The sequence below is a fragment of the Neomonachus schauinslandi genome, chromosome 10 (genome assembly GCF_002201575.2).
Source record: "Neomonachus schauinslandi chromosome 10, ASM220157v2, whole genome shotgun sequence".
Taxonomy (NCBI): Eukaryota; Metazoa; Chordata; class Mammalia; order Carnivora; family Phocidae; genus Neomonachus; species Neomonachus schauinslandi.
In genome coordinates, this window is record NC_058412.1 from 59,617,811 (window position 1) to 59,640,777 (window position 22,967).

General features: G+C 34.6%; 1 protein-coding gene across 1 annotated transcript in view; it reads left to right on the top strand.

Moving 5' to 3' along the window:
• USP34 (ubiquitin specific peptidase 34) overlaps positions 1 to 22,967 on the top strand; it is a 263,530-nt gene that overhangs the window by 213,659 nt on the left and 26,904 nt on the right. Inside the window, 18 exon segments of the mRNA XM_044918540.1 lie at positions 961 to 1,114; positions 2,181 to 2,259; positions 4,358 to 4,411; positions 4,526 to 4,621; positions 8,252 to 8,316; positions 8,405 to 8,480; positions 8,565 to 8,612; positions 8,722 to 8,787; positions 11,122 to 11,202; positions 12,829 to 12,914; positions 13,474 to 13,642; positions 13,743 to 13,817; positions 14,965 to 15,116; positions 18,636 to 18,684; positions 18,765 to 18,869; positions 18,957 to 19,001; positions 19,728 to 19,832; positions 21,197 to 21,344. Coding sequence (XP_044774475.1) covers positions 961 to 1,114; positions 2,181 to 2,259; positions 4,358 to 4,411; positions 4,526 to 4,621; positions 8,252 to 8,316; positions 8,405 to 8,480; positions 8,565 to 8,612; positions 8,722 to 8,787; positions 11,122 to 11,202; positions 12,829 to 12,914; positions 13,474 to 13,642; positions 13,743 to 13,817; positions 14,965 to 15,116; positions 18,636 to 18,684; positions 18,765 to 18,869; positions 18,957 to 19,001; positions 19,728 to 19,832; positions 21,197 to 21,344 — 1,653 coding nt within the window.

Here is a 22,967-nt window from a genome sequence, read left to right on the forward strand (position 1 = left end):
AGTGGAAGATAACTTTGAAATTATAGGCAAAGTTAAGAAGGCAGTGTATATATATACCTTTCTTTTTAGAACTCTTTACAAACCATTTATAAAATTATAGTAAGACTGCCCAGTTATTGTGCTTTCTGGTATTTTTCATGATGCTTCCTTGTGTAGAAGTAGCAGAAATTTGTGCCAAGATGAAAGATTTTTTTTTTAGGCCGTAACTGATGCATTCAGAGTCAGATCCTAGCACATCCAAACTTCTCAGTCACTATTAAGACACTGTAGCCATTTCCTTCTCTCCTCAGTTGTCACTTTCCAGTTAAGACTGTGCACTCAAGTTAACTTAATCTGTTTTCACTTGTTTCTGATTATACTTTTTCCTTTATGTATGATGCTGGGTATACAGATCATAACTCATAAATCTTCAAACTTACTAGATCATTCTGTAATTTTTCCTTAGTATCTTTTATGCCTTTCACATCTTTGGGGACAGGAAGGATGTCTGTCTATTTTGTTTCTGTCTCCTAATACAGAATGTTTTCTATTAACTAATAAACAATTGCCAGCATGCTACCACTACAGTGCTCCTTTTTCTTAACCTGAGATTAAAGGGCATGAGTATCTTAATGCCTTTCCATATCTTGGGTTTGCCTGCTCCTAGCTTGAATGAAAAATACTGTACTATCTATTTCAAAAGGAATAAGATTAAACAGAAAGAACATATTTTATATTTATATATTATATTGATGTTGTCCGTACTTACGGTTGTTTTTCCAAATGATTTGTATAAATGTTCCTTAAAATTGTAGACTATGGATGGGGAATGACTAGCAAATGGAGTTGTTTTGTACCTATTATAATATATAATGTATCTGTGCCTATTTCTGTATATTAAATATATTATGTAAAGTGATTCAAAGATGTTAATGTGCAGTTTTCAACATTATTTCCATTATTTTATGTAAATCATTTCAGGTTTTAAGGAAGTCAGTGATCATTCAAAAGACACAGAAAGCTATGAGTATGACTTAATAGGAGTGACTGTTCACACAGGAACAGCAGATGGTGGGCACTATTATAGCTTCATCAGAGATATAGTCAATCCACATGCTTATAAAAACAACAAATGGTGAGTTTTAAGTATTTTATTCTTGGGATTAAAAAATTTTTTTCTTTTTTTAAAGTATAAACTTATTGTTTTTGCTTCAGATATGTTTTCTGATTTTATTTTTTTAAAAACTCTATAAAATCAGGAAAAGGGGCAGTTTTTAAATGAAAGCAACTTTCATAAGACAGTAGGAATTGATTGTTCTTAACCTTCTTCTGAGAATTTGATGAATGTTCTCCTAAGAAAAAAGAACACACAAGCTTTTGCACACAACTTTAGATTTATAGACAATATTGCACCTTCCAAATCTTTTCTATCTTTGTTTACTCATTCAAGAGCTGTTTACTGAGTGTCTCCTATAGGGTGGTTACGAAGTCCTTATATAAGGCAATTTGAAGTTACCTGCATGCTCCACTCTCTCCACCTTACTTTTCCAAACCTTCCAACCCGCGCATTCTTTTTATCATCTTTTATCAAGGTAATGGATAGAAGTCATTAAATCAATACTTAATAGCTCTTTTTTGGTCTTCAGATGTTGTTAGGTGGAGTCTCATGTATAGAGGCTATGTATCTATGGTAGGCATTGTTCTAAGTGTTAGGGATATTTCTTTGAACAAAATGTACATTGATCTGCAGTTAGCAGAATAGTTTTGTTGAACTCTTCAAGCCAACATGTCAGTGGTATCTTAACCTTGTTTGTCCATTTGAAATTAATTCCATATATATATTTTGAATCTTTTTTTATCATAAATTTTTTGAAATGACATCTTTATCTTTGGAGGTTCTCCCATCTCTTAATCTTTTCTGTCCAATAGCTGCACAAGTAATATTTATGCAAACTTTTTCTTTGTTTTTATGAATTCTTCTGTTACTCCTAGTTTATAAATGGATTTATCAGATTTTAGGGCAGTTACAATTTGTAAAATTATATTCCCAGTTTCTAGTAGGTTAGTGTTATCAAAATAAGAACTTAGAATTTATTTACCTCATATTAAAAATAGTTTAAGTTTTATAATTTTTTCAGTATGTATTTTTATAATAAGCGGAATACTCAGTATGTATATAAACACTATATGCTCTGTTTTAGGTATCTTTTTAATGATGCTGAGGTAAAACCTTTTGATTCTGCTCAGTTGGCCTCTGAATGTTTTGGTGGAGAGATGACAGTAAGTTTTATTCAGAAGTTATAAATGGTCCATGACTTTCCAGGTGCTATGCAGTATCATAAAATCCAGTAGCAAAACCACTTAACTCCCTTTTAATTGCTATGATTAAATCTAAAATTTATTCAGTTGTTATTTATTAGAAGTCTAGTCTATTCAGCATGTATACCAGACTGGGAAATACTTTTTTTTAAGATTTTATTTATTTATTTGAGAGGGAAAGAGAGTGAGGGAGAGCATGAGAGCAGCAGAGGGAGAAGCAGACTCCCCACCGAGCAGGGAACCTGATGCCGGGCTCGATCCGGGGACCCTGGGATCATGACCTGAGCTGAGGCAGACGCTTAACTGACTGAGCCACACAAGCGCCCCTGGGAAATACTTTTTAAATTACAATTTCTGCCTTCAACTGATAAAGAAGGTTAAGACTTAAAATTGAAAAATTAAATAGTAGTATAGGAATTGAATTGCATTGCCATGAAACATGATGGAAGAAGTCGTCCACTTGAATGCTTTGAGATTCGAGCAAAAAGAAATTACTCTTTATTGACTTCATACAAAAAATCTTTGTCAAGGAAATTAGCTTGAGCTAAACTTCGAAGAATTATTCTTTCAGTGCCTTTTTTATAACAACAGGAGCAACCTGGTTATTACTATTGACAGGATACACAAAGAATATCTTAACCTGTTATGTAATTAGCCCTAAGACATGAAAAAAGACAATTAGGTTGGAGTAGTATTATTATAATAACATAATTATTATTTTTTTTAAAATTTTATTTATTTGACAGAGACACAGCAAGAGAGGGAACACAAGCAGGAGGAATGGGGGAGGGAGGAGCAGGCTTCCCGGTGAGCAGGGAGCCTGATGCGGGGCTCGATCCTAGGACCCCGGGACCATGACCTGAGCCGAAGGCAGACGTTTAATGACTGAGCCACCTAGGCACCCCTATAATAACATAATTATAATAATTGTATTTCATAGGCATTTTATCCAAGTACTGATGTTCTGAAAACAGTTTTAAAATACTGTTTTGATTCTCATAAGTAAAGCATTAATCATTTCCATGTCACAGATAAGCCCAAATGAAGTTATTTTTCACTTTAATAGCCATGTCTGTAGTGAAATCACTGTTCACATTGTGGATTTTAATGAAGGACTTCCTTATTGCTCTTTGGTGCTCTTATGTACCACTTTGAATAGAAAAGGAGAAGTAGGCAAATTGCTAACACTTCAGAAATGGGTAGAAGAAGGAAGTAATAAGTTACTGATGCCATAATAAACCTATTGCATCTCTAGATGTTATTCCTGGGATATTTCCTCAAACAAAAAGTAAAGTTTTCAAAGCTCTTCTCTTAAAAGGTAGTTCTTCAATTGCAAGTACGTTTTATTTTGCTTTATATATTTTATGGTAAAGTATCTTTAAAAATATTTTGAATCTTTGTTTTCAGTTACAGTTGACCTTTGAACAATGTGGGAGTTAAATATGCCAGGCCCCCACACAGTCAAAAATCCAAGTATAACTTTTGTCTCTTGATCAGAAGCCTGATAACATGAACACTCAATCAATACATATTTTGTATGTTATACTTACTATATACTGTATTCTTACAAAAAAAGTAAACTAGAAAAAAGAAAATGTTACTGAGAAGATCATAAGGAGAGGCGCCTGGGTGGCACAGTCGGTTGGGCATCTGACTCTTGATTTGGCTCAGGTCGTGATCTCAGGGTTGTGAGATCAGGCCCCATGTCATTGGGCTCTGTGCTCATAGGGGAGTGTGCTTGAGATTCTGTCCCTCTCCCTCTCAACCCCACTCATGCTCTCTCTCTCTAAAATAAAGAAATCTTTTAAAATCATAAGGAAAATACATTTACAGTATGCTGTTGTATTTATTGGGGAAAAAAATCTGCCTTTAAGTGAATCTGTGTAGTTCAAACCTGTGTTATTCAAGGGTCAACTATACTCTTAGCCAAGAACTTCTGTCAATGATTTTTTTTATAAAGAATAAACTAGCTGTTTATGAAATATTTTATGTATAAATACAACTGAGATAAATATAAATATATTTTTTAAAGAAGGAAAACTTTTATTTTTTTAAACAGACCAAGACCTATGATTCTGTTACAGATAAATTTATGGATTTCTCCTTCGAAAAGGTAATCATTTTTTTCATATATAATTTACATTGTTTTCTTTCTTCCATGTTACCTAATTTTATAGTTATACTTTGTCAAAATGAAAATATACCTTTTTTTCTTTGCCTCTTAAAGACACACAGTGCATATATGCTGTTTTACAAACGCATGGAACCAGAGGAAGAAAATGGCAAAGAATTCAAATTTGATGTTTCGTCAGAGTTACTAGAGGTATAAGTTAATTTAACTTCAGCAATTTAAAAACATGTTAAGTATTAATGCAAGTAATAGGACTACTGGAGCAGGCTATAGCAACATTAGGATTTATAATCCCAGGTAGACCTTAACACTACTTATAAATGGTCTTGGTAATACTGACATAGGGCAGGTGCATGTAAAGTGAGAAAATAATTATTAGTAAGATTAAAGAAAAATAAGTAACATGGTTGATGGAATTGGAGCAAGCTCATTAAGTAACTTGTATGTATGGTAATGTTCTTGGATTGGGTGATGGATGTTCCTTCTTTGCTTCATGTTACATAGAAATGTACCATGTATTTGAAATGCATTTAAAATATGTATTAAATATTTCAAAATGTGTCTTGTTTATAGTAATTAGGCTTTGTTTCATGATGTAGTAAGTGATAATGTTACTTTAATGTGTTAAGAACTATAAAATGTATTCACAATTCAGTGTGTGTTGTATCAGTGTTATAAACTGAGCCAAAATGTAAATCTTCAGAAAGGTATACCTGATAAAAATTTACTCTTTCATCTAGACAGTTCAGCTTTTACTATCTAATTGATATTTGCACTGTCGTTGTCGAGTCTTAAAACTGAGTGGATTTTGGTCCCCCAAAAAATACTCTTAACTGGTATCTTGACTCCCTAGAATGTTACTGATAAAATATAAAATTTTTAAAAATTTGTTTTAATTTATTTAAAAATAACAAAATTAAGCCCATGACATGCTAATATAATATTTTTTATATCATTTTATGAAAAAAATTTTCAGAACAAAACCATTCAGGAGAAAAGTGGCCGTTTTATATGCTTGCAAATCTTTTTAATATCTGATTTAATAGATGACAGCTGGAGTCTCATAATTTTTGCATTTGCTCTGTTGTGATTTCATTCATTATTTAGCCTCCATTGTTGCTCAGGAGAGAATGAGAGTATAAATAGGCAAATAGCCTCATCCTATTACTAAGGAAATGGTTTTGATATTATATATACCCTAAAATGGTCATAGGTATCCCCCACAGGTCTCTGAACCATTCTTTCAGAACCACTGATTTATATGTGACAAAAGGGAATCCTGGATATTTGCTCTACTACAACAAGAAAAACACATTGTACTACATTAGAATATTCTTTTTTGTTTGTTTTTAAAAAGGTATTTATTTATTTGTCAGAGAGAGTGCAGAAGCAGGGGGAGCGGCAGGGAGAGGGAGAAGCAGGCTCCCTGCTGAGCAAGGAGCCTGATGTGGGGCTCGATCCCAGGACCCGGGGATCATGACCTGAGCTGAAGGCAGATGCTTAACCAACTGAGCCACCCAAGCGTCCCTAGAATATTCTTGATTGCAGACCTAAAGCAACTGTTTTTTTTCCTATCATTGTTTTAGCTTATTAATTGAAAAATTAATTTGCATATACATTTTACTAAAAATACTAAAGTATGATAATACTGTTATTTAATATTAACATGGATTTTAGGTATAAACTGGAATTTGGTCCTTTAGATTTGTACAGTTAAAATATAGCTAGTAGCAGACTTTCCCAAAGAGTAAATAGGAAATTTAGAACCATAAAATTATTTTTAAAGATTTTATTTATTGATTGATTTTAGAGAGGTGGGGGCAGATGGAGACGGAGAGAGAATCGCAAGTAGACTGCCCGCTGAGCATGCCCCACTCAGGGCTTGATCTCCCGACCACAAGATTATGACCCGAGCCGAAATCAAGAGTTGCACGCTTAACCCACTGAGCCACCCATGCGTCCCAGAACCATAAAATTTATTAAGTAAACAAACATTATAAATTGTAATGACTGTTGTGGATAAAACAAAATGCTCAGAAAGGGTAGTTGATTGGAATTTCTGGGGAAAGTGATTAGGAAATACTTCAGATTAAGCTCAAACTAAAACATGAAAGTTAGTGAAGACTTAATCATGTGAAGAATACTCCAGGCAAAGAGTTTTATGTACAACTTCCTTTAGTAAAGACATAGCGTATTGGCATGTTTTAGAAGCTGAAAGATGACCTCTGAGGCTGTGATTAGTAAGTGCAAAGATACGTAGCCCAAAATGAAGTTGAAGAGGTATATAGAGAATACCTGTAGTGCAGTAATTTCACACTTAGACACACCCACATGGCTCCACATATGTTGTATTGATAAAATGTAAAAAGGATTGTCAAAAAACAAGATGAGTATTAGAAATAAAAACAATGAGTCTGGTGGGAACCACAGGACTACCATACCAGGCTTTAGGCCCAAATCAGACAATTGTGGTGGAGAGTTCTTGAGAGGTAAAGGGGATAAAAATTATGACACACATCTGGAGCTGAGCTCATGGCTAGAAGTAAGAAGCTTGGAATGGAGCTTCATTGCTATGAAAAAGCTCTGATGGGTGAAGGCTCTCAAACCCTTCTTGAGGCTACAGCTTTGTAGAAGGCAGTGTGCATAGAAATGCTAGAGGACCAAGAACTCTGAAGCAGTCTGTTGAGTGACTAGGTCTGTACCAATGTGGAGTAGGACCCCTAAAACATGATTATAAGACCTGGTACTGGGCTGGAGTAGTGGGCTGGGAGGCAAGGAGAGTTAGTTGAAAATCTTTAGGAGGAATAAACACAGGCAGTAATATCAATAACATAAATTCATTCCAGATAAAAATAATTTTATGGAACGAATACTAACTTAGAGCATGTTTAGGGTACAGAGAGCTAAAAGAACACAAAAACTAAAGTCAGTAGAGCAGTTATATAAGGTTCATGTTAGAAATAATCATTGTTGGGGTTCCTGGGTGGCTCAGTCATTAAGCGTCTGCCTTCGGCTCAGGTCATGATCCCAGGATTCTGGGATCGAGCCCTGCGTTGGGCTCCCTGCTCAGCGGGAAGCCTGCTTCTCCCTCTCCCACTCCCCCTGTTTATGTCCTTCTCTTGCTGTGTCTTGTCTCTGTCAAATAAATAAAATCTTAAAAAAAAAAAAGAAATAATGATTTTGTTCATAATTGTTACAGAATAAACAAGGAGGGGTGCCTCAGTCGGTTTAGCATCTGCCTTCGGCTCAGGTCATGATCCTGGAGTCCCAGGATCAAGCCCCGCATCAGGCTCCCCACTCATCGGGGAGTCTGCTTCTTCCTCTGACCCTCCCTCCCTCCCTCATGCTCTCTCTCACCTTCTCTCAAATAAACAAAATCTTTTAAAAAATAAATAAATAAATAAGGAAATCACCTTAGGTCTGCCAATCTGAATTGTTTTTATTTTGCCAGTTTTTGAACATAAACCTTTCTCATAACCTGTTTCTATCAACATGGAACACAACATAATTTTATTCATTTATATATTTGCTCTTTAGACAGATGGGATTTCAGAGTTCTTTCAAAATCTTTATAATTGTATTTTTAAAGAACTGTGATTGTTTGAGGTAGCCAGATACAAAATGATAAATTGGAGCAGGCTTAGTAACTATTTTCATATTCCACATACCTGAAAAAAAATCAACATGAATTTTAAGTGCCTGTATTTTTTGTTTTTTTGTTTCTTTTAGAGCAGATCTTTTTTTGTCTTAAAAAAAATACTGGTAAAATGTAATTAAGCAAATGCTTTTGATATCTCATGTTACCATTTTCTTTTTCTTCAGTGGATTTGGCATGATAACATGCAGTTTCTTCAAGACAAAAACATTTTTGAACATACATATTTTGGGTAAGTTTGGTAAACTTAGATTTTTTGTTACACATTTAAAACAAACCTTATTCTGTAAGAAATGTAACTTACTATTTTTAAATTCTAGGTTTATGTGGCAGTTATGTAGTTGTATTCCCAGTACATTACCAGATCCTAAAGCTGTGTCCCTAATGACAGCAAAGGTAATATATAAGCCTTAGATAGTTTTTTTCAAAATTGACTACTTTAAAATAATTAAAAATTTTTTGCTTAATGTTTTCTTACAGTTAAGCACCTCCTTTGTCCTAGAGACGTTTATACATTCAAAAGAAAAGGTATGTGTTTTGTAGATTTTTGTGTCATTTATCAGATAGCTTTTGGTTTTCTTTATCTTTAGCTCAGAAGTCCATGCCTTAAATGACTTCTTTCTTTTTTTTTTTTAAGCCCACAATGCTTCAGTGGATCGAACTGTTGACCAAACAATTTAATAATAGTCAAGCAGCTTGTGAGGTGAGGTGAAATAATTCAACAAATAATGCATAGCTTAAGATGCAGTTTTTTGTTTTATTTTCTTTTATTCTTAGATGTTAGAGCAAAATTACTGTATTATAAATTATAGGGATCCCAGTGTAAATTGTTACCCAAAATACTTAACAGCCAAAAAGGTTATAATTTATGTCATATCCATTACACTGATGAAATAATTGATTTTTAAGTTACTTAAGTCCTTGGGTGCCTCCCCCCAATCTATTAGAAGGAAAAATATAGAAAGTTCAAAAGACTGTATCACATATTTCTTAACTAATTTTGAATGTTATCAGAAAATACTTGAAAATGGATATCTTCCTCCTCCAAGATAAAAATGCATATATCCCAGTATATCAGTTTATGTCCAGTTTTATCTTCTATATTATGTTCTAATACATCCCTATAATAATTTATGCCTAAGGATAATCTGCTCACAGGTAATGGTCACTTAACCCCTGTTGCCACCCTAACATCATTTTATCATTTCTTGATTAGCTTCCAAAGTGTGGTATAAGCCTTTCTAAAAATGCAAATCTTAAAAGTTTCCAGAGGTGGGAGATAACATAGTGTGCAGTAGATGAAGTTAGTTGAAGATTTTTTTTTCTTACACAGAATGTTATCTGATTATGCCTTGGAGCAATGGAATTAGAGAATCTGATTATTGTAGATTTCAACACAAGGCTATAATTTTTTAAAACTTTGTAATGAACATTTCAAAACAAGCATTAAAGTAGGAAGATAAGGAACTCTCAGGTACCTATCACCCAGTTTCAACAAACAGTAACATTGCTTTGTCTTAATCTGTTGCTGTCCCCCATGCCTGTTTTCAGCAAACCCAAATAGCATATCATACATCCATAAATACTGAATATGTCTCTAATAAATGAGAACTTTTAAAATATATATATAAAACCATGATTTTAAAAGGTTATAATTTATGTCATTGTAAAATTAGAAGTGGTTCCTTAATATCCACTACTCATTTTGTGTTCACTTTTCTCTAATTGCCTAAAAAATATTTTTTTCAGTTGGCTTCTTTGAATAGTATTCAAACAAGGACCACATTTTGCTTTTGTCTTGTAAATCAACTTTCATCTATAACAGTTACTTTTTTTCCTCTCTTTGCTACTTTGTCATTTGGTCTGCAGAATTCTCCACATGATTGCTTTGACTGATTATATTCTCCTGGTGTTAGTTAACAAGTTCCTCTATTCCCCTCCCCCTTTGTGATTTTTTTTAAAGCTGTTTGATAGATCCAGAATATTGATTAGGTTAACATTTGTTTTTTGTTTGCTTTTGTTTATAAAGTTGCCACTTCAGTTTTTGTTTGTTTGTTTTTACTAAGGAATGGCCTCCAGAACTCTCTCAAGGAGTTAAAATTCTCTACAGTTATCAATAATTATGTATATGCACATAGACAGTAAAATTCAATATAGGAGTTAAATATGTGATTAAGAGATATCTTGAAATCAATAGGCAATTGTTTTAGCATAAAGAAGGGTGTTTTTGGGGGGCACCTGGGTGGCTTAGTGGGTTAAGCATCTGACTCTTGATTTCAGCTCAGGTCTTGATGTCATGGTTGTGAGATAGAGCCCTGGCATCAGGCTCTGCACTGGGTGTGGAGCCTGCTTAAGATTCTTGCTCTCCCTCCTGCCTCTCCCCCATTGTTCTCTCTCTCTAAAAAAAAAAAAAATGGGGGGAGGTATGTTTTGTGTTACCAAGAGAGCATAATTTCTTTATAAACAGAAAATAAGTCATACTCAGATCATATATTAATAGAAACAAAAGGTTCTGCAGTGTAGTATCTATGAGGACTAAGAGGAAAATAGTATTCCATTTTATAATGTTAATGCAGTGCAGGTTGCCATCATGCAAGTTTACACTGTGATGTAAATGGTGTTCATGGAATTCTGTAATGAGATGACCCTGATTATGACTTGAGGCATTTTAGAGTTTCATACCTTTTTTTTTTTTTTTTTTTAAACTTTAGAGAGAGAGCATGTGCATGAACAGGGGGAGGGACAGAGGGAAAGAGAGAATCTAAAGCAGACTCCCCACTGAGCGTGGAGCCCAACATGGGGCTCTATCCCATGACCCTGAGATCATGACCTGAGCCAAAAGCAAGAGTTGAATGCTTAACCAACTGAGCCACCCAGGCACCCCTAGAGTTTTAGACTTTCTAACAATGGAAGAATCTGTTTTGGTAAGAACTTAAAATAATTCAAACATAGACTAGAAGTAAAATCCTTTTGTGATTATTTTTTTTTAATCCAACAAGTATTGGTTGAAGGTTAATATCACACTATTTTTTTACAGTGGTTTTTGGACCGTATGGCTGATGATGACTGGTGGCCAATGCAGATACTAATTAAGTGCCCTAATCAGATTGTGAGACAGGTAAGAAAATACTTATTTGAAAAAGAAAGTGGCTTTCAAGTTAATAATTCTAAATTTGCCTGGGAATGTATTTTAACCCAGCATTGAAGGTAGTTTTGAAAAGATCGACCTGTTACCGTAAGAATCACTTTGCCATCATTTCATCAGCTTCTTCTAGCAAATCAACTATCTTTCCAAGCAACTAATTAAAATTGTTAACATTTCCTGGTTATAGGAAGATAGCTACAAGTGCCTATTCTTTCAGATCCTATTATCTCTGCTTTATGAGTTGTACTGATTCTTTTTCAGAATCTTAGATATTCTAACCATGGTAGGGTACTCTGATGGCGTTGAAAGTTGAATGAACAGTATATAACATTTCTGTGAAAGATTCTGAATTGTCACATGAATCAATTTGTTTTCCTTAAATCACTGGAAAAATTAGACAAGAAAAATATGAATATTATTTTATATTCATTTAGGACACAAAACCAAAAATTTAATCTGAAAAGACCACTTTTCAGTTATTACTGAGATATAACCCATACACCATAATAATTCATCAAAACCATACAGAGTGTAAAATTTAGTGGTTTTTAGTATATCCCCAAACTAATTTTATAACACTGTTAAGAGAAATGCCATACCTATTAACAGTCACTCCCAATTTTATCCTGTCCCTTCTTTCCAGCCACTAATGGCAGCCACTAATCTACTTTTTGTCTCTATGGAAGGGCACCTAGATGACTCAGTTCGTTAAGCATCTGCCTTCGGCTCAGGTCATGATCCCAGGGTCCTGGAATCAAGTTCCCTGCTTAGCGGGGAGTCTGCTTGTCCTGAGAGCTTGGGCTCTCTCTCACTTGCTCTCTCTCTAAAAAATTAAAGCTTTTTGAAAAATGATAAATGGAGTCACACGGTGTGTGATCTTTTGTGATCGGCTTCTTTGAGCAGTATTTTCATGGTTTTCCATGTGGTAGTATGTATCTGTTCTTTCTTTTTATTGCTAAAATAAATTCCATTGAATGGATATAGCAAATGTTGTTTATCCATTCAGCAGTCGATAAACATTTGGGATGTTTTCACTTTTTGGCTATTTTGAATAATGCTGCTATGAACATTTGTGCACAAATACTTGTGTGGTCATAGGTTTTCTGTTCTTTTTGTTATTTTACCTAGGAGTAGAAGTCCTGAGTCATATAGTCACTCCAGGTTTAACATTTTAGAAACACCAAACTTTTTCATGGCATCTCCACCAGTTTACATCCTCACCAGCAATCTATGAGGGTTCCTATTTTCACTACATCTTCGTTAGCATTTGTTATTGTGTTTTTGATTTTAGCTATGCTAATGAATGTGAAGTAGTATGTCATTGTGGTTTTGGTTTGCATTTCCCTAATAACTAATGATGGTGAACATCTTTCATTTGCTTACTGGCCATTTGTGTATCTTACTTAGAGAATCCCCAACCCTTTTTAATCCGTGTTTCTTTCAGATAAACTTAAATCCTATTTCCTTCTCCAAGTCATTGATTTCTGGCAAAAGATAATCTGTGAAATGGGTGGCAGAGAATTTTGAAACATGTTAATTTTTCAGTATCTTTGTTACCTTTGTTCAGGCTCTTAGGTTGTTATAACTTTTCATTTACAGATGTTTCAGCGTTTATGTATCCATGTGATTCAGAGACTCAGACCTGTGCATGCTCATCTTTATCTACAGCCAGGAATGGAAGACGGGTAAGAAATAACTTTTGAGCATTTTAAGCTTTTTAATGAGCTGCCTAGAGTATTTCAGATACCCACATTGAAATATTTAGGTTCAGGGCACCTGGGTGGCTCGGTTAAGCAGCTGCCTTCCACTCAGGTCATGATCCCAAGGTCCTGGGATCAAGCCCTGCGTCAGGCTCCTTGCTCAGCGGGGAGTCTGCTTCTCCCTCACCCTCTGCCCCTCCTGCCCCGCTCGTGCTCGCTCTCAAATAAACTTAAAAAAAAAAAAATTTAGGTTCTTTTATTTAAAAGTCTGTAATAATACAAGTCAAGAAGAGAAAATAGTATTGTTTTATTTTTAATTAAGTACATCTTCAAAATCCTCTACAGATAACTTCATGACTTAGTCTTTTTGTTTGGATTGATTTAGCCAGACACCATAATTGGAATCCACCTACTTATTGCAGTTGGTATTCACTATTACAAAGATGAAAGAGCTAAATTTAGGTTTTTAAAAATATTTCTCCTCCCAGAATATCTATCCCCAGACTTTATACTATCTCTAAGATACATTAAATTGTGTCTTCAGGTCGGATGATATGGATGCCTCAGTAGAAGATATTGGTGGTCGTTCATGTGTCACTCGATTTGTGAGAACTCTGTTATTAATTATGGAACATGGTGTAAAACCTCACAGTAAACATCTTACAGAGTATTTTGCCTTCCTTTATGAATTTGCCAAAATGGGTGAAGAAGAGGTAAGGCTGTATCTTGTTTATTTCTGGGATTATGTACCTATTTTCAGTATTTAAAACTTGTTTTTATTTTGTATTTTTAAATCAATGTTTTTATTTTTAGAGCCAGTTTTTGCTTTCATTGCAAGCCATATCTACAATGGTACATTTTTACATGGGCACCAAAGGGCCTGAAAATGTAAGTACAGTTCTTTCTCATATTGGGGATTTAGGGGGCCATGTTTTCAAGTTTGTATCATGGAAGGTCATTAGATATTAGAATGCTTTGAAGTCCCTTCTAGCCCTGAGATTGGATAATTTTAAGGGTCTGAGTTTGGTTGGTATTTTTAATGGGTATAGCAAGAGAAGAAATAATCAAATGATATAAATATCACTGGCAAGGCCCTGGAACAAAGCAAATGAATTTAGGCAAAATGGCCACCATCTAGGGGTCATATCAGTAGCATGTTGTTTCAGTGAACATTTTTGTTGGCCATATTTTTAAACCCTTGCTTTTGAGTTTCTCAGTCTTCCAAAAATTTAAGTAGCTTGGTCTATTCATAATATTAAAGCATAACATGAACTTTGTGTTGTCTATAATGACCACATTGGCTTATGCTCCATTTATACTATCTTATTTAACCCTATTGCAACCTTAAGATGTAAGTACTATTGTTACCTCCATTTTACAGATCAGGAACTTGAGGCATAAAGAAGTTAACTTGTTTTAGATCACAGTGAGTTAGGTTTTGATCTTTGGTCAGATTCCTGAGCTAAGCTGTTAACCGTTACACTGTAATGCTTCTCTGAATATGCACTTTTAATGTCTCATTCCTGCCTATATGGCTACCTCTTTAGACTGCTTTTTTTTTGCTTTGTTACATCATAAAATCATTTCAGTCTCTTGAATTTCAAAGCAATGGAAGTCTTTGGAAGACTTGCTATTTGGATTATCTGAACACTGGAAATTAAGGATTCTTTAATTTTTGTAACTGGCATTTTTATTAAATAGAAAATACTGTTTTATCATACTCAGATAAAATTTAATCCTGATTTATCTTCCAAAGGGCTTGCCTATAAGAAGAAAGAAATTATTAAAAGATTTATCCCTGTGAGGTGTAAATAGTTACAGTATTGAGACCCATTGTTCTTTACAGTTCTGCCTGCTATGTCTAAAATTACCCTGAATGTTGTTTAACTTTAAAAGTCAGGGTTAGGACTTTGAGTGTTTCTTTATGATATATGCTCCTGCCACCATCTACCCTGGGTAGTTCTATAAAACAGTCAAGTTACTTTGTCTCAAGATAATTCAGTTTTACTGTATTAGTTTTAACATTTTGTTCTAGCCTCAAGTTGAAGTGTTGTCAGAGGAAGAGGGGGAAGAAGAGGAGGAGGAAGAAGATATTCTTTCTCTAGCAGAAGAAAAATACAGGCCGGCTGCCCTGGAAAAAATGATAGCTTTAGTTGCTCTGTTGGTTGAACAGTCTCGCTCAGAAAGGTGAAATGTTTCAACATTCAAAATGGTTAAAGCATGTTTGATTTTACTCCTTTTACCAAATTGTTTTACACTGACTTTTGTTACATAATTCCTTTTAAATAATACCACTATTTACAACTCTTGTGGCATAAGTATTTCAGTCCTTTGTATCAGATGACTTTGTACCTCTGAGTCATGTTAGAAATATACGTTGAAGAAATATACAGTAAAATATTTAGCAAAATTATATGTGCATTCCTCCTTTTACCTGGCAACGCTATTTCTAGAAATCTGTTCCCCAAACACAGAAAGATGTATATGTAAGGATATTTATTGAAGCATTTAGTTTATAATAGTAAAAGACTGGAAATATTTAAAAAGAGGGGATTAATTGAAAAAAATAGGCATCCACTCAATAGAATACTCTATTGCTCAAAAAAAGAAGTATGGAATGTATCTGTACTTCCATGGAGAGAGCTTTAGGATAAATATTACCAAGTAAAAAAAGCAGGTTGGATAAAAGTGTGTATAGTATGGTACCTTTTGAGGAAGGGGAGGTTAGGGCGGTGGGGGGGGTGTAGAGATTGAGAGCATGTATACTCAGTTTTCATTATTCCTCATTATGGATCTACTGTTTGCAAATTTGCTTACTTGCTGGGATTTATTGCAATCCCCAAATCAGTACTCATGGCTCTTTTACCGTCATTTGTGGACTGCAGGTGTCCATATGCAGAGTGGCAAAAAATTTGAGTTACCTGACACATACCTTCCTTCCCAGCCAAGGTCAAACAGGGTGACTCTGACTTCTTGTTTCACTTCTCATATTGTAAACAAATGTCCTTTTCATCGTTTATGCCATGTTTTTCACGTTCGTGCTTTTTGTTGGTGACTTGGTGTTTAAAATTGCCCCCAAGTATAGTGCTGAGTGCTATCTATAGAGATCTGAGCTCAAGAAGGCCATAATGTGCCTTAACAAGAAAAAGCACATTAGATAAGCTTCATTCAGGTATGAGTTAATAGTATTATTTGCTGTGACTTCAGTGCTAATGAATGATCAATATATATTAAATAAGGTATCTTTAAACAGAAACACACACAAAACAAGGTAATCTATTGATTGGTTGAAGAGAATGTGACCAGAGGCTCACAAGAACCTAACCCTGTATTTCTCTTATGAGCAATGATTCAGTAATCACTAATTCGGTGTTCACAGCATTTTATAAAACATAAGTACTACAAATAGCAAGAATTTACTGTATTTTTTTAAATTGAAGACTAAATCAAAAACTTAAAAAAAAAGTTTTCTTGTGGTTGGGGGAGGGAAAAACAGACTGCTGGAAAGGAGAAGAATGAAAACTTGGCTTTGAATATACATTGTTTTTGTTTTTTAGATTTAACTTGTAATCATGTATATGTTTTATATAATGATAAGTTAATAAAATGCAATCCCTAAAAATCAAAAGCAGACTGAAATAAATGAATTATATACTGACCTGGTGGCATAGCCTGGAAAGAAATTCACTAAAATGACTTTAGAACACATAATTTAACTATAAATTCCTAGTTGTACATGAAGGACAAAAAGAATTGTAAAATTATCCTAAACTGTTCTACTAAGTATATTGTTCATAGTGTAATTGTGATTAATATCCTGAAACTAGCATATATCATAGAATAAAGCAAATATTAGTTAACTGTTAATGTCATTAGAAACCAAGATTTTCAGAAAAAGACAGAAAAAAGTACAAATATAAAATTGTAGGTTTTTTATGTAAGTTCTTTAAAACTAAATTTGAATTTGGAAATAGCAGTAGAGTCTATGGTGTATTTTGTCTTAAGCAAACAAAAAATGTTTTCTCTACTTCCATTTTCTGAAAAGGCTTAGAAATCCTGCCCAACTCAGAATGAGTGAATGCCACTGGCATCTAGATTGTAGTCCCTAGATATCATTTCTTATGGAAGAAAATGGGGGTTCCTTGAAAAAAATGGCCAATTCCAGGTCTTGGGCAAGAAATGAATGGGAAGCCTAGAGCACTTCATCATTTTGGAAAGCAGAGGCTATCAAAGACTACTGAGATTATGTTAAAAGGGCAAGAACCAATTTATGAATATTCCTACTGGTCATAGATTGGACAACCTGAGCATCAGTAATAGTAAGAGGACTAAAATACATCACAGATATTTAAATCCATGAGTTTGTAATGGTACCTAAAAACAAACAAACAAACTACTTACTGGTATCCTTTGGAGTATATTAGGAAACCAGATCATAATTCTGGAAACTTATTAATAAAGGAATGATAACAAGCATTCATCTTACCAGCAAGAATTATACCTCATGGCAACCAAATGGTACATGAGAGGAAGCTCTCCATCTTGGAGGTGTATGAGCTAATGAACAAGCAGTAATGCTGAAATTAGATTATCTGTATTTTGTAACCCAAATGAAGTAATGGTTCTAGGAGATGATCATCATTGACTGGAAATATTACAAAAAGACAACTTTTCATTGTGTGCCTCCTGAAGAAAGTCAATACCACCACCAGTAAAGCATGCTTGATTAAGAAGATCAAACCTAGATATGATCAAGTCTCTAGATCTAAACTACCAGTTTATAGGAAATACAAGGACAAAGGAACAGGTTAAAGCAACACCACAAGGATACAATCAGCAAAACGGAAATGTGGGAAATGCTTCAGGATAAACCACCTACTTTCTTCAACTCATAAATTGCAAGATAAAAACAAAATTGGAGGGGAAACCAGTAGTCTATAAGATATTTAAAAGACATTTCAACCACTTGCAACAGAGGACTTTATTTGGATCATGAGCCAACAAATTATTAAAAATTTTTTTAGACACTTGAGGTAATCATACACTGGATATTATTTGATAGTAAGGAGTTGTGGTTTTATTTTAAGTGTGAATAATGGTAGTGTGGTTATGTTTTTTAAATTTATCTGTTAGAAATAAATACTGAGATTTTTGGATTAAATGATAAAATACCTGGAACTGCTTCAGAACTGTCCACATTGAGTGAGTGGGAAGTACGAATGAAACAAGACTGATCATGAATTAGTAATTTGAAGCTGAATAATGGGATACTTCCATTATCTTGTTATTTTTGTATGTATCTGAAATTTTCTATAGTAAAGAAATATGTAGAAATTGTAAACTGGTAACTGAAGCTCTTTAGTATTGGAAGTTCATTTTGTTTTGAAGGGTCTCATGTCACAAAAAAACAACAAAACTCAGACCCATCCTAGTGTTTATAATACACAAAAATATTGAGTTAATTAAATGGGAACTAAAGCAGGTTTGGGCTTCCATATATCAATTCTGGAATCTTGAAAAATTGTCTAAAAGATACTTATCTAGCAAATAAGTTTAGCCAGCAGAAAGTTCAAAAATCATTTTTCTGTGTTGGTGGCTTGGTACAGTTGTAATTGGATTGACAATTTTGATGCATGTCATGATGCAAATAGCTATAAAGTAGCACAGAGGGAAGAAAAACTTATTTCCACTGATGTTTCCTTTCAGGCATTTGACATTATCACAGACTGACATGGCAGCATTAACAGGAGGAAAGGTAATACTTTGTATATTAGAGGATTTGATCATCTCACAAATAATAATGGTTCTTAAATGAACAACTTTTACTTTTAACAGGGATTCCCCTTCTTATTTCAACATATTCGTGATGGCATCAATATAAGACAAACTTGTAATCTGATTTTCAGCCTCTGTCGATACAATAATCGACTAGCAGAACATGTAAGTGCTGAGAAACAGTCTTAAAGCTTTTTGGTAATTTTTAAAAGAATGTCCTGAAACCCTCTTTTTTGTTTTGTTTTGTTTTAGATTGTGTCTATGCTTTTCACATCAATAGCAAAGTTGACTCCTGAGGTATGTACACATTAGTTAATTTTTAAGACTACTAGCGCTTTCAAATAAACCTTTCTAATTGTTCTTGAAAAAAATATATCAAGGTTTCTCCCATGACACAGCTTAATTTTTAGTATGTAACTTAAATAAGCTGAATTACTCCTTTATATCTTACTATCATAAATGTAATTTTCCCAATTAAATACAAATTTACATATAAGTTCAACATATTGGAGTGCCACATAGATACTAAACTTTAAAAGTTGTTTGATTTGAAGCATATATCATAATTGTGTTCAAGAAAAAAGTAGACTAACCAGATTAAAAAAATGTGGAAATATAATACAGTATTATACAAATGTATTTTTGTAAAATGGTAATGTTATAGCTTAGCTACATGATACTTTGTCAAATATTAATGTAAACTACACCTTAGAGATCAAGGTATGCTACAAGAAACTTTTAACCTAAATTATTCTATGAATAAGGTTGTCTCATTAATAAAAGTTTTGATTGGTTTTTTCAAACTGATACCCAGAAAAATACATGTTTTCTGTTACATGTGGTGCCTGTGCTATTGACTTTTTATCCCAAGTTATAGTTCAAATTTATATGCAGGAGTCCTGAGATCTGCTAACCTAACACAGATTTAAATGTGATGTGTAGAAGAGTTTTACATGTTTCTTTTCTTCTGAAACAGGTGGGTTCGAGTACATTTAAATACGCAGTTATGTATGTGTCTTACAGGCAGCCAATCCTTTCTTTAAATTGTTGACTATGCTAATGGAGTTTGCTGGTGGACCTCCAGGAATGCCTCCCTTTGCATCTTACATTCTACAGAGGATATGGGAGGTAAGTCTTGCAGTAGGTGTTTCAGTATTTCTTCTTCTGAGAATTTTATTTTTCTAATAAAGTCATTACCAGTTTAAGTACCAGTTTCTTCTGACTTGGGTAATCCAAAATGAAAGTTTTAGTAGGACACAAGTCAGGGAAGAAGACTTGCTTTAGTTGGGAGGCTTGGGGAGGAGAAAGAATTCTTGTCTTTCAGGACAAGTTTAAACACTGTTGTAGAGTCATAAAAAAATCTTTGGCCGGTCGAGGGTTTTCATTCCCTTCCCCTCAGAAAAGAGTGATAGAATCTTAGAAATACAAGCTAAGTGTTTTCAGCAGTTGACAGAAATGGTACAGGAAGTACCAACCACGTCCTTTCCTTCAGAGTAACTGCTGGGGTCATAGAGTTTCTCTTTAGTGAGTGGTAGGAAAACCTGCACTCTAGACCAGGGGTCAGCAAACTTTTTCTCCAGGTGGTCAGTTAGCAAACATTTTAGGTTTGTGGGCCCTGTGATACCTTTGCAACCACTTAACTGCTGTTTTAGCCTAAAACCATCTAGACAATACATAAATGAGTGGGAATGGAACTGGCCTGAAAGCCAAATCTAGATTCCTAAGATTTCTTTATCCCATGAAAAAAATCTCCCCAGCGTGCAGTTAGTACATTTTATTCTCATGTGCAATAATAGATTGGGCACACAGTAAGAAAAATAAAGATGAGAAACTTCAGAGAATTAGAAGCACTTTTTTTTTAAGATTTTATTTATTTATTTGACAGAGACAGCGAGAGAGGGAACACAAGCAGGGGGAGTGAGAGAGGGAGAAGCAGGCTTCCTGCGGAGCAGGGAACCTGATGCGGGGCTCTATCCCAGGACTCTGGGATCATGACCTGAGCTGAAGGCAGACGCTTAACGACTGAGCCACCCAGGCGCCCCTAGAAGCACTATTGGTTCTATGTTAAAGTCCTTGGTTATTTTAATTTTATTTTGTTAACTAATGACAGATATTTCTGAATATATCCTGTTGATAAATGTAGTTTTAAAAATGGAGAGGAGCACCTGGGTGGCTCAGTTGGTTAAGCATCCAACTCTTGATTTCGGCTCAGGTCATGATCTCACGGCTGTGGGATCGAGCCCCGCATCAGGTGCTGCACTCAGCGTGGAGTCTGCTTAAGATTCTCTCTCTCCCAGTCCTTTTGCCTCTCCCCGCCTTAAAAAATTAATTAATTAAAAATAAAAATGTAGAAAAACATGGGCGAAACTTCTCTTAGGCTCTGGTTTTCAAAAAACTCTCTTGGCTAAGTGTTCAATGGCATATACCAAAAGTAAGTAAAAAAGTAACTCCTCAATCGGTTTTATATTCTGTTCTTGTCATTTCATTTTTAGGTAATTGAATACAATCCTTCTCAGTGTTTGGATTGGTTGGCAGTACAGACACCCCGAAATAAACTGGCACACAGCTGGGTCCTACAGAACATGGAAAACTGGGTCGAGAGGTTTCTTTTGGCTCATAATTATCCTAGAGTCAGGACTTGTAAGTCAAATATTCAGAACTTAAACCATTTGTTGTTCCAGGTTTCACTTTTTTGTTTTGTTTTTTAAGGCAATTACAATAATGCCCATTGTTGTACAGTGCAAAGGCTTTTGGAGATATTGTTCTTAAAGGCCGAAGTTACATTAGTATTTGGAAATGGCAGTGTTTTGCAAATATGTACCGTGGTTTGGGTGTTTTAAGGATAGGAAACTGTCCTGTCTTGGGTGACATCACCACCACCGCCGTTCTTGTTTCCTTGCTTGATAGATTACAAAGCATGATCAGCATTAAGTGAAGAGAGGAAAGGATCAGAAAATCCCATCTTAAAAGTAACTTTAAGGCTAAGAGGAAAGTAATAAAAAGGCATAGAACAAATTGAGAGAAAATATTCAGTGAAATCATGGGAGTTAAAATGATAAACACCTTTACACAGGCTGGAAGGAAATAAAGATCTTGGAAGACAGATGGACAAATACGAAAAATAGGTATTTTACAGATTAGAAAATTGCTTGTAAATAAATAGAGTATGTTCTCCTTTGATTTCTTTTATTCAAAGAAACAAAAATCAAAGTTATTTTTTTAAATTTCTTTAATCATTAAAATCATTTTTCCTAGCTGTCTGCTGAAAGGGCATAGAATCAGTGATACTACAGTAGCAACATGCACATCAAATACCCCCAGATCTATGTTTCTAAAGACCATTCTCCAATAAAACAAATAGTAGCTCTTTGAAGAAATGGCTGATTCTAGGTCTTGGGCAGGTAATAATACAAGATGAGCCTGGAGCATCTTGTAGGACCAGAAAGTAAAGAAGTACTCAAAAAACCAAAATGATGGGGCTGTGTCAAAGGGACACACAACCAACCTGAAAGAATTCCCAATGGCTAACGCTGGAACAATAAGAGTAAAAAAATAAACAATAGAGTGCTGGATTATACCCCGAAGTATAAAATAAATACCTATGAGTCCATACTGATAAATAAATGATTAAATAAATAAATGGAGAAGAGACAAATATCCTATACAGAAGAATTCTAAATAATTTATGTACATCCACTGTCCAAGGAGGTGGAACTGAACCTCCTTTCAGGGAGTAGGGAATGGGGAATATAACTTTTTCTTTTCTTTTTTTCAAGTTTTTATTCAAATTCTAGTTAATATACAGTGCAGTGTTGGTTTCAGGAGGATTCAGTGATGCATCACGTAAAACACCCATTGCTCATCATATCAAGTGCCCTCCTTAATACCCGTCCCCCATAGCCAACCCCCCCCCACACACCTCCCTCCAGCACCTCTCAAGTTTTTTCTCTGTGTTTTAAAAGTTTGTTACAGTTTGTGGGTAAAGTACTTTTAGGTGAAGCAGTTGACAAACATTAACTCAACTAGGTGATTATGGTTAATATCATCACCGATGTGTGTTGATAGCGTGTACCCTTGATACCCTGGATATATTATGATGTAAAGAGCACTTTACCTGTATGGTCTTCCTTACAAAACCCATCATTTGAGTCTAAAAGTGATAAACATCAGACAGGCTCAATTTGAGGGACATTCTTCAAAAATACCTGACCCAAGTACTCCTTTACACTGTCAGGCTTTTCCAAACACAAGGAGAGTCTGAGA